This window comes from Rhinichthys klamathensis, unplaced genomic scaffold (genome assembly GCF_029890125.1).
Source record: "Rhinichthys klamathensis goyatoka isolate OS25496 unplaced genomic scaffold, OSU_Roscu_1.1 h1tg000191l_1, whole genome shotgun sequence".
Classification (NCBI taxonomy): domain Eukaryota; kingdom Metazoa; phylum Chordata; class Actinopteri; order Cypriniformes; family Leuciscidae; genus Rhinichthys; species Rhinichthys klamathensis.
The window spans coordinates 550,783-568,864 of record NW_026606717.1 but is presented as its reverse complement, the minus strand read 5'-3'; the positions used below and the strand labels follow the sequence as shown (position 1 = coordinate 568,864).

Sequence of the window (18,082 nt, the reverse complement as noted above, 5' to 3'; positions counted from 1 at the left end):
AAGGCATTCAACAAATGGAGAGATCTCCGGTCTGCTCTTGGTCTCAAACGGGATCCTCAGTTGGCTTTTTTCTTGATAAAACGGTAAGATATAGCCCATTCTCTAATGTTTGATGCGGCCAATCTATGTATGACAACAAATGACGATGCGTAAAATGTGTAATGCTTTAGTGTAAGCTAGATACATGTACAATCAGAATTGGTTTTACTACCATTGTTAGTGAACAGTTTCATAAACTAGGAATTGTGTTCGGAAGAATAGTACAACATGAAACATAAAACATATCCAATAAAAGATGCGTGTGGTCCATGAGCGTGCACAACTCTGGTTGCAGTTTCGCTTGTCGCCAGAGGGGGCGTAGTTCTGCAAAAACTCAGAGACTTGCGTTTTGCACCTTTAAACTTTTTTACACTTTCATTCTGCTGATTGTCTTTTAAAAGATACCTAAGGTCTGTATTCCAAAGCATTCATGAATTACAACTATTTATGTCTGGATAGTGCATTTTCACGTCTATTCTCAAAAAGGGCACAGTTAGGATGACATTGGTTGAAATGAAATAAAGTCTGTCTGGGCTGGTTGCAGGAAGGGAGAGTAGAAGCAGGATCTATTTGCAGCAGTCACTTTTATTAACAAAAAAAAAAAAAACACACTGGAGACCAGGAGAGAGCAGGAAATACAGAAGAGAAAGGAGGACAAAAACCAACTGAAAATGAGGGCTATTTTTTCATATTAGGGAGGAAACAAGAGCTAACAAACTGATACGTTTACACGACAATGATGTAGCTACTAAAAACAGAACAGTTTTTCCTTTGTGTTTTTCACGTACAGATGACTGTCAAAACGATACCTTTTCACACGGATCTGTGAAAACGACTAAAAACACTGTATTATTCATGCCAGGCCAGTAGTCGGCGATGTCACTTTATAAAAAAAACTATGCGCCTACAAACTGAACAACGTAATATTTATAACATCACCATTTTCACAAATGCACGTTTTTGTAGTTTACATGGAGAGACGATGGTATCATTTTTAAAACCTTACACTTTGAAACACGTTTTCAAACTTTTGCGTTTTTAGGCGGCCCCCAAAACATCGTTGTTGAGTAAATAAATGGCCAAACCGTTTTTTTTCTCTGTTTGTTTTTGTTGAAAATGCTGTCATGTAGCCTAGACACCTCCTAAAACAGAAACCTCATGTCACAGCATCATCTTCAATAGAGATAATGTTCTGTAATATAGGCTAATACAATATTTCTGAGGTAGCCTAGATATTGTTATTCGTGTCTTCATGGTAATATTTACAATATAACATTTAAATCCTGTGTAAAAATGTCACTGAAGTAAAGGATATTGTGTGTTTCCTTCCACATTAGTTTACTTGAGCAAAACCAAACCAGAACCACTGTTATAGGCCTTGTATCACATAAAAAAGTCAAACATTTTCTAAGAGAAAATAATAAGAATTTTACTTATTTAAAACAAATGACCTTTAAACAAAGCAAAATTTTAACATGCAATGTGCTGTTAATTGTATCTTTGGTATACTGTTTTTTATTGGCCTACAATTCTTTTTGGCCTACAGTTGTTTGTTGTAATTATTGAATTGTGAAATAAATTTTGCACCACCAAAATCACTATGATGAAACCTTCAAAAAAACCTTTGTTGCAATCATAAACAATTTCCTGTAAATTTTAGCACTCACCAAAGATTTGACTGTTTCTGTGAATAAAGAGTCTAAATTTGTGACATTTTGGTGAAATTTATAAGTACAAAAAAAGAAAGAAATGGGAACAGGGAACAGGTCTTGTTTTATTTTTATTCTTATCAAACCTCCATTTTATGGTTTATGCTTTTTTTTTTCCTGCATATACTTTTTGTCCAATTTTATTGTCTATGATTTATAATTTCAATAACTTACACAAGTTTCACATAATCATATTCCAATCTAATTGACACTGCTAATCTGGTGTCTGTGAGACGAGACTGTCAAATTCATACAGTGCCATAGTTATCATTTTTCATAGGACGTAATCTACCTTCATATCCTTTGGCCATAAAACAGCTGACTGGAAACTGCAGTGATGTACTGTAACTGTGACTTTAGTTTTAATTGTCATTTTGAAATATTTGTCTATAGTAATATAATAAAAGCAAGGTGGTGTGTGTGTGTGTGTGTGTGTGTGTGTGTGTGTGTGTGTGTGTGTGTGTGTGTGTGTGTGTGTGTGTGTGTGAAGAGATTTATTTATTTATTTTGGTCCCCATGAGGTCAACAGCTTATATATCACACAGAATTATGTTGTTGTTGTTGTTGTTTTTAAAATGTACAAATACAGAAAGTTTGCTATGTTTGTTGTTTTTAGGGTTATGGTAGTCAGGGTTAGGTGATCAAATATACAGTACAGTTTGCACAGTATCAAAATCATTATGTCTATGGAAAGTCCACATAAAACATGGAAATTAACTTATAAATTTGTAGGTTTATTTCACAAAAATGCCTGAAAGCACTGTTATATACTTCTGTGTCAGTGATCATTATTTTGTAATTACATTTGCAGAGCACAATTTTTGCACCACTGGCATCACAAAACAAAATTGCAAAAACATAATGACACTCCCCTGCTTGCCATTGGTTGGACATACAGATAGTCTTGCACAAACATAGACATAAAAGAATAACACATGAAAGACTGTTGATAATAAACTGTATACATTTTTTAACAAAGACCAGCTATTTGACTTAAAAAAAATTAATATATCAATGAAAATTTATCAAAGTGTTTTATCAAATTGCACTCACACAGTTTCAGTCTGCCAAAACATTCAGAAGAATCCTAGAGGGTTGCCTATAATTGTGTCATTTCCTAGGTGTTTTTTAAGGAATGATAGTATATCCGCACTGAACAGATTTGTATGGTAATCTCTGGTGTCTGCTTGGGAAACGGGGTTCGGGTTTCTTTTTGTGCAGATGTCCTTCACTCCCCAGCTTATGACACCAACCTATTAAAATTTTTACAGATATTAAAAAAGGTTCCTATTTCTCAGCTTGACAGTTGTAAACAATTCACCCTGTAACACACAAATTCCAATTGGAAGTGAACATCCCTATGGCTTTATATATATATATATATATATATATGTGTGTGTGTGTGTGTATGTGTGAGAGTTTCCTCTCTGCTCTTCAAAACTTGCCGTCTTTTCTTTGGACCCTGCAGCTAATCACATCATTTCTTACCTATACATAACTTATTTAAACTTCATATGAAATAATGCATGACGAAAATGTGTGCAATATAGCACAACAAAACAAAACAACTTGAATTATTCTGTTCATACAGCAACTGTTCATACCATCCAATCACGAGGACTCACCACTCTGAGTCATATGACCATAAATGGTCAAATTACTTCCTTTGAAGTGAGCATGGCATGTACCCTTCGCTGACTGACTTGTGGAAGGGCCCTTCATGAAGGTGTACACTTTCGTTTGGCACGCCTCTATTTAAAGGTGCTCTAAGCGATGTCACGCGTTTTTTAGGCCGAAACATTTTTTGTCACATACAGCAAACATCTCCTCACTATCCGTTAGCTGCCTGTCCCCTGAACACACTGTAAAAAAAAAGCAGTCTCTGTAGACAGCCCAGGCTCCACAAACGGCAACAAAAACAAACTGGGGCAACACGCTCCACAAAACAAAACAAACAGTGTTCCAGCCAATAACCGACAAGAATGATTTGGGGGGTGGGGTTAGTGCGCGTACAAATGAAGGGGGGTGTGGAGGAGAGAGAAGCATGAAGAGGGAAGTTAGAATTATAACTCTTTAAGTTTGATATGGTCGACACACGACCAAAGAGACGATGTTCCGATGAACAGATTGCAAAAATGCAAAGAAGAGGGAAAAGGAGAAGAAACGCGCGAAGTCCCGAATTTACATTGGTAAAGCCTGTGAAAGGTGTCGAGAAATCCGCCGGCAGAAAGGCTTCCAATCCGACATTCAGGTAGCTCTGTTTTTGCTGGACAGGTGGGTAAATCCAGTTTGGTTTTTCTAAATGGACTTTCATGTTCGCCTAACAAACACAAGGATATAATTAGCTAGAACAATGCAGTCAGTGCTAACTTTGGTGAATACAACATAGGTTTCTAGCAGCTAGCTATCGATCTCTATTGTAAATGATCAAGCAAACTCACAGTAGGGCGACAGTTTGTGTGAATGATTGTTTTCACCAACTGTTTATTGAATTTGAATGTTCATTCATAGCCTATTGACAACTTTGACTAAATTTGTTTACGACGGAGCCGTTGTTTATGCTCATGGGAAACGTGAAGCTAATGTTATCTTGCTATTATTGCGTCCTTGTATGGGAGCTAAAGTTATAACCTCAGGTGGCGAAACGTTTTATCGTGTTTTTCCGGTAATGTTTCTCTTTTCTGCATTATATGAAAGCATTTATCTAACTTGGCGACATTACACCTTGAATGAAGTATCAGTAAAACAACAGGGGGAGGGGACGGGATGAGGAGGAGGGAGGGTCTAGCTAGCCTCCGTTTTGTTTGGCAATACTTCGAACGTCAACAAGAAGTGACGACACCCAACATCGCTTAGACTAGAGCACCTTTAATGGCGTCCTCTCCATGAAGAGCCATTTTATACGGGACTTCACAACCACATCACCAATATTGTTTTCAACAGGAAATGGAAATCTCACCTGAATCAGTCGACCTTTTTTAGTTATGTAAGTGGCCCCGCCGGATTCACCTATTACAAAAATGACATGCAGACACAAGTAACTATATAAGAATTACATAAATTTATTTCAGATCTCTGATTAAAATGTTTTCAACCAATGTTATGAAGTGGTATTAAAGGAGCACTTCACCCATTTCAACATTAATCTTTATTGAAAGTGGGTCATATATGTAGTCGAAATGTAAAAGAAATTTTGAATTTGGTGCCCTCTTGACCGAGAAAAGACAGAAAATAACTTTAGGGCGCATTTGTGTGTAAGACCACAACTCCCAGAATGCACCACGTTGCACAGCTCCGCAAGCCACTCCCACTAATCCAGAACAGCGCAAAGTCGCAAACATCAGAGAAATCACTTTTCCGTCTACTCTACGGGGCTAACGTTAGCTGCCAACAGAGTTAGAAATTCATTTCACACAAAATGTATAGTTAGTTGGCTGTGGCGAGCAGGACAAGGGACGTGAGAGCGGCGCGAGGCCGGTGGCGTGAGTGATAATGAACGACACCTGTGAGCCGCACTGGTCTCTCTCGCGTCTCTCACCGAGGAGCGGACGCATAAAACGAGGAGCGACAGGGCAGATCGAGAGAGGAACAGGCCTGATTTTATGGTGTGTTTTGTTTCTGTTGTGTGTGGCCAGCAGTGCGGGGCTGCTGGCTTATACTTTTGTTTTGTATTTGTTTATTTTACTATTAAAATGTTTAAATGTTCGCCGATTCCCGTCTCATTCTTCCCACAACAACGAACCCCGTTACATTGGCAAACTCATTAGCGAATTAGCAGCTACTCCTCGTTTGTATTTCTTTCTATATGGTGAATTATTGCATGATACCTGGAATCTGCATATGGGGTGCGACACTAGGATGGTTCACATCACAACACAAACGTCCGTGTGCACAAAACTCCATGTCCGTGTCTGCCTCTGACATTTCTTCTAGAAGGAATTGGCATTTTAGAGATTCTTTGCAGCAGACAGACTCTAGCTCGGTGTCCATAGGCGCACAGTTACAGCACGAGCACCACCAATTCGCTACAGCGCGAGCAAGCCCGGGCTTCTCGTCTGCGCCGGGCTGGTCTCCTGTGGCGGCCGCTGCCGCAGCCGACGCCGCCTCTTGTTCCTCCATCAGCCTCAGCTGCTCTTCACTATATTGTGGCTCGTATCAGTTTCGAGCAAAAGATTTTCAAAATCCTCGTCTTCCATATCGTGTGTCGTAAATTCAGGCATTATGGTAAATCTAACTCCTTGAGCGCTTGTTAGCTTAGCTTGCTGTCTTCCAAGCAAGATGGCGGATTAATAGTTTAGTTTCTTCAGGTTTAGTCCCACCCACTGATCTGTAATAGGCCGGTGGGGTGAGTGGGTCCCACGCCCTTGAATAATAATGAGCTAAAGGCTGTAGTTTTCTTAATATGCAATGAAATTTATCTTCCGTCCTATCGTGACGCAAAATGACGATATTTACGTCACGATAGGACGGAAGTAAAACACTTAATTCCTTTTTTCTCCCATCTCAGAAAAAAAACAAGCAAAATTCCACCATCATTATAATATATGACAGGGTTTCTAACAATACAAACCTTAATGCAAATGGGTGAAGTGACCCTTTAAAGCCAAATATATAAGCTGCTGTCACAATGGCAAAAATCAAACATACCTTTGCAGGCAACATCATCTGTTTGTGGTTCATTACCACCACTGCACAGAAAATTGTCTGTAACTACATCTCTTGCGTTTGTCACGTTGATTCCTTCTGCTTTTTTTGCATCTTCAACACAAGCATCCCGCTAAAGAATAAGTACACCAAGAAGTGTTTTTAGATTGTTGTGGATGAAATGTTTATATATATATATATATATATATATATATATATATATTCAAATAATACATTTTCTGTAGCATATTGCACATAATTAATGTTAAATGGCTAAATGAAATTCAAGTCCTATAGCAAATGATTGTGCTGTATGAACTTTGTGTGACATTTAGGCCCCATAAAATCAAAATCAAAGTTAAAGTTTTGTTGCTTTCTTCTTATAATCATAATGCACTGGAGATTTTTTTTTTAAAGAGAAACTTTTTCAATTACTACACATCAGATTAGAAATAAAAAATAAAATCATTACATATTTCCCACGCTTGATCTTGATGTTCCTTATTTTTTCTGGTACTTTTTGTACAGAACCGGTAGTTTCTGTTTTTCTTTTCATTTTGGACGTAAAAGAAGCTTCCACAAGTTCGTTGCTCATTAGTAATTCCTCTGTAACAAATGCAAAATGTATGACATTTTACGTTTGGTATATTTCATTGTATAAGCAGTGGCACATGTTTAATATAGCTACATTTAATTAATCTTTCACACTTTTTGATAGGATTCTAATATGCATGCAGCAGGTCTGACAGATATCTAATCTGGTTCCTTACCGTGTCTTTTGCACGTCCCTTCACTGTCTGAAAGTTTCAGAGCTCCATTGGTTTCTTTGGTGCAGGGGATGCAGATAGGTCTGTACAGAGATACACATGATGTTCTTTAATTAATTCAGCCTTTTTTATTATTCTTAATAAAGTTACATCACGTTACATACTCCTCACCGTAGATTAGCACTCATCGTGACAGGTTCTTTCAGCTGTATAAGAGCTACATCAAATTCATAATATTCCTTTATTCTAGGCTGTTTTGCTGTGATGTTATATTTAGGATGAAGTATGTATTTTTCCACTTCTACAAATGCAAAAGAACAAGTAAACGTCATTGATAGGATTTATGCTGTAACACATTTTTCTTCATTAATCATCTGACATACGGGTGTATCAGGTCAGGACATAACATTACTTTCTTTCAGGTCTTTTTCCAGATGAACTGTTATCTTATCAGGTGTGTCTCCGTTTTTGAAGCAATGAGCTGCTGTCAAGATGTAACTTGAGGTAACTAATGACCCCATGCAGTTGGAAGAACCTTTTGATAAATGCTACATGAAGAGCAGAAAAGATAGATGTTGTCATGCTTCATCTCTATTGCCATATAACCTGCATGTCTGTTTTGCCTCTTCTTGTGTTTTTTTTTAATGAGCTTAGTATTATATACATGAATCTATCTATAATTATATATATATATATATATATATATATTTTTTTTTTTTTAAACAGTTTATTTTAGCAGGGACAATGCACATTAATAAGCATAAATGCAAATGCGCCAGAATTAGCCAAGAGACTATTTTTCATCTGTAGTCCCTGGACAGTTGTTACATAGTCAACCTATAAAACTTAAAAAACAATTATTAATATATATATATAGACATACATATGATAAAAAGGTTATGCTTACAGCTACATTAATCTCTACCAACCAGGGAAATGCACTCCGTTTATTATTGTCATAGTTTTGATGAATTCCACACAATTCAACACTGGTGCTCTCATCTGTGTAAGGAAGAACAATCATTACATGATAAGAACTAGAGGTTCCTTAAGTCAATGCTTAAAGCATTAGTTCTCTATTCTGTCAACATTCATTAACCTCCATGTAGTTCCAAACCTGTATGACTAAGTAGAAATTTTGAAGAAAATCCCATTGTCCATTCCACATATTCAAACTAATGCATTCTCTCACAATCAAATACACGAGAATTAATGACAATTTCCGTCAATGGCGTCAAACCTGCTATGACACATCTAAAGGCACCATATTTGAACTGAACAGAAGCAGGGAGGAAATTTGGTAACACTTTACTTGAAGGGGTGTGCATAAGACTAACATGACACCTTCATAATCATGACATGACACATGTTATGAATGTGAAGGAAGTTTTATGCATGTTTGTGACAACTGTCATTAAGTGTCATTCGCTCAATTATGACATTTTTAATGCAAATATGACATTGTTTGAGATGTCGTTGTTATGACACCTTGACATAAACCAATACATCATAACCTGTCAGTGTCTTTGTCATGACAACTTGACATTACTAAGACAACACAACCTGTCATAAACATGACATAGCAGATTAATTATCAAACTTAAGAAACCACTTAGCTTTATTGGTTAACATTACATTAGACTGTCAGGTGGTTGGTTTTGACATTGCCTGTCATGAAGCCATAATAACTGTTTAATGACAAATTCAATTTGTACCACTGTAGTTGAGGTCACGAAAAATATTCATGACACAGTTATAATGGCCTTATGACAGCCAATGTCAAAACCAACCACATGACAGTTTAACTTAATTTAATGTCAAGTTGTCATGACAAAGACACTGACAGGTTATGATGTTATGGTTTATGTCAAGGTGTCATAACAAAGACATCTTAAACAATGTCATATTTGCATTCAAAATGTCATTATTGAGCGAAAGACACTTAATGACAGTTGTCATAAACATGCATAAACCCTACTTCATATTCATGACATATGTCATGTCATGGTTATGAAGGTGTCATGCCAGTCTTATGTACACCCCTTCAAGTAAAGTGTTACCGGAAATGTATATCTATAAATCTCTAAATATAATATCTAAAAATGTATATCTATTTTAAATATAAATTATAGCTACAGTACCAATCATGCTGTCAAACGTCTCCTGCACCTGGTCCAAGTCTGGAAGCATAAAGAAATATTGTTCTTGGTCCCTCTGTGACACCAAGCCATTCATGTCATCTTTATTTACATCGTTTCCAACTCCAAATACATAAAGATCTGGAAAGAGAGGACACATTCGTATCAATATGAAATCAATAATAAAGTCTTCTAAATCAATATGTGCAGTTTTTGCTGTCCCTGATGATAATGCTTGTAAATGAAAGACAAATTTGAAAAATACAACTAGTCCTAAATATTTGATTTCATTATAATGATTAATAAAATTCATTGCTTACCAAGTTTCTTCTCTCGCTTTGGATCATTTTTGATGATGAGATGTTTGATCTTGTTCACTTTAGGTATAGGATTCCCCCCCATGTTTGCATGACCTATGAAGTAGGAGATCAATTTTGATAGTTTTATGGGGACTTTCCATAGACATAATGATTTTTAACTGTATATTCCATCCCTTAACCCCTAACCCTAAACAACCCTCACAGAAAACTTTATGCATTTTTACATTTTCAAAAAACACAATTTAGTGTGATTTACAGATTATTGTTGTTTTTTTTTGCTCATGGGGACCAAAAGACATTATGTACATACATGTGTGTTGTTTGAATAGTAAACGCAAATTATAAATGGAATAGATGTAAATACCATCAGTGAACACAATGATGATGTGTTGGGTTTCAAGGAAGGTCGTTGAATTCGTCGTCTCCTCTAATGCCATGCTCTCATGAATGGCTGTATAGAGTTTGGCGATATTGGTACCTGTGCGATCACCTTTATCTGTCACAAAAACACCAAAAACAATTATTACAATCAGCAAGTTAATGAGAAACTTTTTTCTAAAAAGTTTCTCATTAACTAAATAATTCTAAAAGCAAGTGACTACATTAAATCTAAAAATTGAAAGATTTTAAAATTAAAATGAATCTAAATTAGAACATGAATTGGGATTTTGTTTAAAAAGAATATATGATTTGTTTAATTTTTACTCTACATTGGATAGCAATGAACAAACATCCTTAAGTTAGTCTAGACTGTAATATATATATATATATATACACACCAGTCTACCCAAATTTATTCAGACACCTTGTTATCCTCACTTACATAAATTAACTGTTACAAGTTGCTGTACTCCTAAATAATTTTGGGGCGGCAGTGGCTCAGTGGTTCATGTAGGTTGTCTACAAACCGGAAGGTTGGTGGTTCAATCCCCGGTTTTATTTTATTTTATTTTATTTTATTTTATTAAGGTGTCCATGAGCAAGACACCTAACCCCAGCTGCTCCCGACGAGCTGGATGGAAGGCACCATCCAGCTCGTCGGGAGAAGCTGGTGCCTTGCATGGCTGAATGAGTGAGTGAATGGGTGAATGTGAGGCAAATTGTAAAGCGCTTTGGTGGCCATTGGGTCTGTGAAAGCGCTATATAAATGCAGTCCATTTAAATGTACTATTTTGGCCTCCTCTGATTTTGTTCAATGTATGTTATTTATTTTATTTTACTTTTCCCCTTTTTGTTTTATTGTTGTTGACATAAAATTCTAATAAAAAAAAAAAGTACTATTTTGGCATGGCACATTTTTCTGTAATTATCATCTCTAAATCTGACTATCAATATATACAATAAGACTCATGTATGTAATGTATGACAATAAAACCCGTACTTACCTTCAAAACTAAAATTGTCCAGATCTTTAAAAACCTTCTCTATCTTATCTTCATCTTCAGTAATTTTATAGTCCCTCATAGAGATTATCCGGTAAAAGTCCGTAGCAAACATCAGGATCTCATAGTTTGGTGAGACCTGGTAATAACTGATCTTTTGGGAAAGAGCAATAAGAATTCAGAGTTGGACGCAACATCTGTCGGTTATCCAATCAAAATGCTGGATTTAAATGTAATTATGTTGGCAGTAATGATAGCATGAACAAATGGCAAGATGTTAACGATAGCATGAACACATAAAGAGTTCAAGTCCACATGAAACAACATATACATTTTGCTTCCATAATGTGAAACAGGATTTTCATTAAGATCGAATTCAGTCTTCGACTTGATTTCATCCTCCGGTTATTGCTTGGATTGTGAACCGTGACTGTACCAGTGCTGAATGCAATTATACTGTGGATTGTAGGGGACTACTCCCCTCTTGAAATACATCAAAGGCCAAAGTATAGGCCTACTTCGTTGTTGTTTTTTTACGCTTACGCTAGCGTGTGCGCACAGTCGAAAGTGTAGCCTTTCAAAATATAGTCCATTTAATAGTGTGCGTGAATGCAGGTGGTCGACACATGCGGTCTTAAAAGATTCATCATTCATCAAGTGACAGCGCTATTATTTTCCCCCCAGAAGTTATGATCACGAGCGTCTGTTGTTGTTGTTGCAATTTCTGTGATTTTGTTGTTTGTATTTTGTTTTCTACTGTGAAACAACGCCCGGGCCAGTGTTGACATGTTGTGGAACAACTGATTAGTGCAAAACAAATACAATGCGCATGTGCAACCTACGCATACAAAGTCAACAAAAATCAGGTGGTGACAAAATTTGCATCACGTGCACTGCCTATGCTTAAAAAACTAAGTATACTTTAGGCTTAAAGTGATAGTTCACCCAAAAATGAAAATTCTGTCTTTATTTACTCACCCTCATGTCATTTCAAACCCGTTCATCTTCGGAACACAAATGAAGATCTTTTTTATGAAATCTGAGGCTACGCAACTACCACTTTGACGCTTCAAAAAGTTCATAAAGAGATCGTAAAACTAATCCATACGAATTGATCAGTTTAGTCCAAATTTTCTGAAGAGACAATATCACTTTATATGATGAACAGATTGAATTTAGGCTTTTATTTACATATAAACAATAAACATTGATCAGTTAACATAAACAGAAGCTTAACCCTACTTTCTTGACACATGAGAATGAATCTCATTGGTTTTTGTGTGTTAAGTGAACATGCTTGAGTTTCCGTTTACCACAACTGATGTATGAATTGATGAATGTTTATATGAGAATAAAAGCCTAAATTCAATCTGTTCATCATATAAAGCGATGAAAAAAAGTATGCATATTTGGTGTGCTGGTGTGCTGTCCGAGAAGAGGGCTTCGAGCTCTGTATTATGGCCCGAACTCAGAGTACTCCCCCCAAAAATTGCAAACCAACACGGGACAGCAGCCAGGAACATTACTGTCAACCTTCAAAAATTCCGGAGCACAGGGCTGATAGTGCGCCGATCTGAGGGGTTAGTCGGTGGACCAGGAGGGTTCTCGCATCATCGGACAAAAACATCACTGCTGCCGCAGTGGAGAAAACTAGCCAGAGAAACTGAGTTCCTGAAGGAGCGGAGGAGATAACATTGCTGCGGCAGTGAAAGCAAGTTGGCCGGAGACATAGAGCTCCTGTTGGAGCGGGTGGGAAGACACTGCTCCAGCAGTGAAGTAGAAATATTTTCACTATTTTAGTGGATTGGTGGTGTTAATTGAGGCGTATATGGTGATCCTATAGGTTTGAGTGTGTGAGAATAAGCAGGAGCTGAAGAATTTAGCTGATAAGGGTTCATTGAGCTTCTTTGATGTGGAAGCGATTAGATTGATTATAGCTCTTAAAAGCCTCTGACGTCCAGCGACTGAGTGTTTGAATCTGATGCTGCTGGGAGAAGCCTTTTTGAGCAGCTGTGGTTGCTGTACCTATGCCGAACAAACGACTGGAAAAGTGTTCGGCTGGGATGTCGGCTTGAATCAAATTGATTTGAGGTGTTTTTGGAACCAGAAACTGTGATGGAGCAATTGGAGTCAGATAGGAATTTAGCCCGTGAGCTTCTAAAATGTAAGTAGACTAAAAGGGATTAGTACGGCTGAATTGGTGACGAGGAGCAGTGTTGCGGTGAAAAGTGAATATTGGGATTTAGACTGAAAGAGAGATGAAGAGGAGAGGAGCCGGGGCTGCGATTGCCAACAGAGGCAGCCTCACGCTAGCGTCTGCAACAGGAGCTGGAGTCAACGAAAAGGAGAGAGTTGGTGGTGGCAGGAGGGAAAAGTAAAGATTGGGAGGCTGGGAGTGAAGCCAACGGGCATACCGAAGAACAGCGCAATGACTGGAGGAGCTGTGGTAATGCTGAGTGGAGCACATGACATCCAAGTTAATGCCCAGAAATTCAATTGACGTGACTGGACCCTGGGTTTATCCTGGGTTAAGGGATTCCATGAAAACACACTGTTTGTATGATACATTTATTTTTAGAAATTCTTCATTTTCTTTTTCTTTATTTTCTTTCCTTTGTCTTAATTTTTAGTTCTCTTTTCCCATACTTATCCAGACCTGAAATAACTCAAATCAAATTCCACCTTCCAAACTGTGTAGGTAGGAACCCTAAACATAAAAGTTTATTATCAGAGCATGCATTTATATGTTAAAATTGTAAATAGTAAACTTGAAAGATGTCTTATCCTGAAACCTCCTTGTGGACAGCAGTATGTCCTTCAGAAAAAATACAGTATACAGTCTGAGCTAGGTTTGGTGCTTATAGCGTTAAATCTAGGAGTAGCGGTCAAAAATGAATAAATAAAGGTATATATAAAATAATAATAAGTATAAATAGTATAATAATATGTTGGTTTCTAAGCTAATGATCATTTAATTTGCGCCGTCTATGGGGGAACGCTGAAACAAACTATTTCAAGTGTGGCGCTTGAAAACTAGAAAGATTTGAGCAATGATCTTACGAGGTTGAGCAGACGGGGCGGAAAGTGCGAGCTGGCAGGGACTGAATCTGCGGTGCGGCCCTGGTTTGCTGAGGGCCTGCTGTGAGGAAAGCCTGTTCCTACGCAGGAAGAGGGCAGCATTGCCTGAGACGCGAGCTTGGTGCTCGACGGGGCTTATTGTCCATTTCAGAGCCAAATGAAGAAAACTACAAGTATAGGTCTCTGCAGGACAGTAACAGGAGTTACCAGATCAGTGGGCAAGGCCATAAACAGAGGGCCGTTTTCGACCGCGTTACCTGATTTGCCCAGGTCACAGTGTAGGTAGGGTTTAGGGGTGGGGTCGGGTGAAGGGCATAATTTTCATGGCATGATTTCTATACACTCACCAGTTTGAAAACACCCACAAATTTAGAAACGCCCACTTTTGTTCTGCAAAGACCCCATACTCGAAAACTGTCAAAGAACATAGGTGTGTGTGTGGGCTAAGTATATAGGTCTCCTCTCATGCTGATTTGTGTTCCGAAGATGAACCAAAGTCTTACGGGTTTGGACCGACATGAGTGTGAGTAATCAACAACAGAATTTTCATTTTTGGGAGAACTAACCCAAGGCTCATATTTGAGGCTTACGGCAAGATTGTGAGGTTAAAAGTTCACTATTGACAGCATCACAATTGTAATGCTTCCTTTTCAAATATTGGTATTTTTACTGATGAATTTACAGAACCTTTAAATTACTGCTTTTAGAACGAGTTAAGAAAGCTTAATTATCTTCATCAGTAGCCTAAAAAAATAAGTGGTCTTACAACTTTATTACATTAACCTCTGGGGAACATACCTTATCTATAAGCAGTTTAATGGTAGTTTTTGCCTTGTCTAAATCTTTCTCTTCGATGCTGTCAGATGCATCCACAGCAATGTAGATATCAAGTTTTCCACCCTGATCCAAAGTTATTTTCTTCCCCTGCTGAACTGAAGCCAGAAGGAACAAGGCATTCACGTTATAGATTCACATTATTTTCTTTTTCGGAGCACACCAATTATTAATGACGATGAAAAACATGTGCGTTTAAGTATATGATTAAGGCTTTAAACCACAAAATATGTACCTTCTCCTTCATGCTGTTGAGAAACTGCTAGATTTGACTTTAGAGAACTGCTGAATGCTTCTGACACTTCCTCTGGGGTGTCGTATGTGAAATGTGCTGCACAACATTATAGGTGCATTATCCAAAAAAGCCACATTTCAGAGCAAAATATCTTATTTTTGAGAACACAGGTCCATACAAAGCACATCATTTTGGAACTGCGATTTAGCGATCAGAAGACTCACCGTAGCATTGTGGCTCTGTTCCTGACCACTGGCCACCATCCTGACAGACTCGCTCTTTGGAACCAATCAAGGTCAATTTACTGTCACAGCGGTACGTGACTTTGTCGTCAATGTCAAACACGTGGCCTGTTCGACTGCTACCAGGGGGAACGCCAGGATCAGGACAGTGATCAGCTGTGAGGAAGTAACAAAAAGACTAATTGAAGTGAAGATCTGTGGACCTTTCTGATGAAATTTGATATGATTGTGATGACATCTCTGCTGGAACTGTGTTGAACTCACATGACATCAGATAAAAACGCAACAGAATACACATCACACATCAGTACAACATTTTTTTAAGCTAAACTGAAGGACTCGAGGATATATGGAGAGATATTATACCAGGAACTAAATTAGCATTTTTATATCCGATTAGTTCATGGAAACTGCTGAAAATAATGGCAATTACTCACAGTCACGTCCACAGATTGGTGTGGTTCCATTCCATTTCCCATTAGACTTGCAAACACGGACCGCCGAGCCACGGAACTTATAATCGGAATGACATGAGTAGGTGGTTGTGTCATTTACATAGTAGTAGTTTTTATATGGGGTCACCTCTCCATTCTCCAAAACACGAGGATTGGGACATGTGACCTCTAGAATAAAAGCATGAATAAACACATACTGTAGAAGAGATGTTTTGAAACAGCCTCAGAATTATTTTTTTAAAAATAAAAAATACATAACTCTGCTTCAAAATAGTCCAGCATTTATTCATGATATAATGACTCAAAATCACGGTGACCATATGGGTGAACGTGATTTTACCATGTACAACATGTTCCTGGATTTACATGTTTTGGTGATGCTGCAACAACATTCCTGTCCAAAAATGTCTTACATTTAACCCTATCCCTACCCCTAAACCTAACCATAAATTCTCCCTAAAATCAGAGAGAAATGATAGGTGCAAACTTGACATAAACTCTAAACGTAAATGTTGTTCAAGGATCAACAAAGCTGTTGATCAAGGCACATGTTTTACTTGGTGAAATCCCGTTCACCCACATGATACTGTATTGTTTCTTACTTTTGCACTCTGGGGGTTTTCTGGCACTAGGCTTTGGGGTCCAAAGTCCATTTTGACAACTACGTGACTGAACAGATGGGTAATATCCATCCGGACAGATGTATCTTAGAACACTCCCATCTGAATAGCCATTTGAAGGAACAAAGCTCCCTCCAACAATGTTTAGATTCGCCTCGGGACATGATCCGTGTCTTTTGGACATGGAGGATGGAGCACCTAGAAACAATCAGATCATTGGAGGAGGTCACAAGAAAAAATACTTTTGTTGTGGTTTCATTTCCAGAGAAAATGCATATATATACAAGCCAAAATACAGATTTAGATGAGAATTATTTGTGAGCTGTCTATCATAAAGTCTTTAAAAGTATACCTTCATTTTTAATATATTCCTTTCATGCTAAATAACGTTTTGTCTCTAAATTTTAGAATGTATTTATCTTGATTAAGCAAAAAGACTTACCTGCAATAAGAGGACATATCATTGCAAACATTAACCAATTCAACCGCTGCTCACACTCCATGCTGTTTATTTCAGTTCTTCAGCTGAGATGGAAAAAAAAACTGAAGCAAATGGACCAGGGGACATCTTTTTATAGTGGGGTCAGCAAAAGGATTTTATTTACATTCAGTGGTCAATGTTTAACCTTAAGTCAAATAAAGCAAATCAATTTCCCGGCACACGGAACAAAATAATAACCGTAATCAGTACATCATTATATATTCAAAAATCACAACAACAAAAAACAATTACTATCATGGATTCTATTTGCAATTTTTCATCAAATATACAGATGAAGAAAAAAGCACATTTGTTTGGGGAATACTGAATATGTTTAGAGTTAAACACAATCATGTGTATTTCTTGGGTCCAGAGAGCAGCTCAGACTCAAGGGGTCATTTGAGAACACTATTAAACTGCTCGCCTCATACATTAACACCAGCTTAATGCATGAATATTAATAGATACAATCATATATAATCAAAGAACTAAACATTTTTACATTTTAGACTAATAATTAAATCATTTTGTAAAAGCTATAGCTATGTGCAATAGATTCATCTTTGGAACTAAATACATTTGTTATTGACTTTACTGGTAATAATAAACGTGTCCTATTTTCATGGAACGTGTTTTAACTCCTGATTTCAAGACAAAAAAGAAAGACTTAAAAAGGAGAAAGTAAGGAATATGATAAGTCTGTGTTTCTGTAGAATTTTGATATGGTTTTACTTTTTTTCCCCTTTTGTTTCCTTGTTTGAATTTGTTGCATTGTTGTTCATGGTTTGATTAAGTTTTGACACCACGTTTCTTTGATTGGTTTGAGTTTGTATTATAGTCCTAATTTTTAGTTCTTGGTCTGATCTTGTTGATTGTTCTGTTTCTGTTTTTAGATTTCTTGAAAAAGTGTAATTTTGAGTTATATATATATATATATATATATATATATATATATACAATTTGACTGCATATCCATATCTTTTTTAATTCCGTGTTTGTATCCTAACTAACACTGACAATGTAAACTTAGTAGGCCGAAGTCCTAATGGAATTTGAAAACAGTGTCATCTTGTGGCAGGCCAATTTATAGTAGGCTAGCCGTACACCCCGAGTGCGCAACTCCGTTTGCGCAACACAC

At 37.3% G+C, this 18,082-nt stretch overlaps 1 protein-coding gene across 1 annotated transcript; it reads right to left on the bottom strand.

Annotated features, from left to right (window-relative positions):
- Positions 1 to 2,771: 2,771 nt before the first annotated feature.
- Positions 2,772 to 17,015, bottom strand: LOC130095291 (complement factor B-like). Its single transcript, XM_056261982.1, has 18 exons — positions 16,906 to 17,015; positions 16,446 to 16,661; positions 15,826 to 16,011; positions 15,371 to 15,544; positions 15,147 to 15,242; positions 14,876 to 15,009; positions 11,003 to 11,153; positions 9,982 to 10,113; positions 9,618 to 9,710; positions 9,301 to 9,438; positions 8,067 to 8,161; positions 7,572 to 7,707; positions 7,331 to 7,460; positions 7,163 to 7,242; positions 6,865 to 6,998; positions 6,396 to 6,525; positions 4,708 to 4,757; positions 2,772 to 3,001 (listed from the first exon to the last, which is right to left on the bottom strand). The coding sequence occupies exons 1-18, from the start codon at positions 16,964 to 16,966 to the stop codon at positions 2,825 to 2,827; spliced, it is 2,313 nt and encodes a 770-aa protein (XP_056117957.1). The 5' UTR covers positions 16,967 to 17,015; the 3' UTR covers positions 2,772 to 2,824.
- Between the last annotated feature and the right edge of the window lie 1,067 nt (positions 17,016 to 18,082).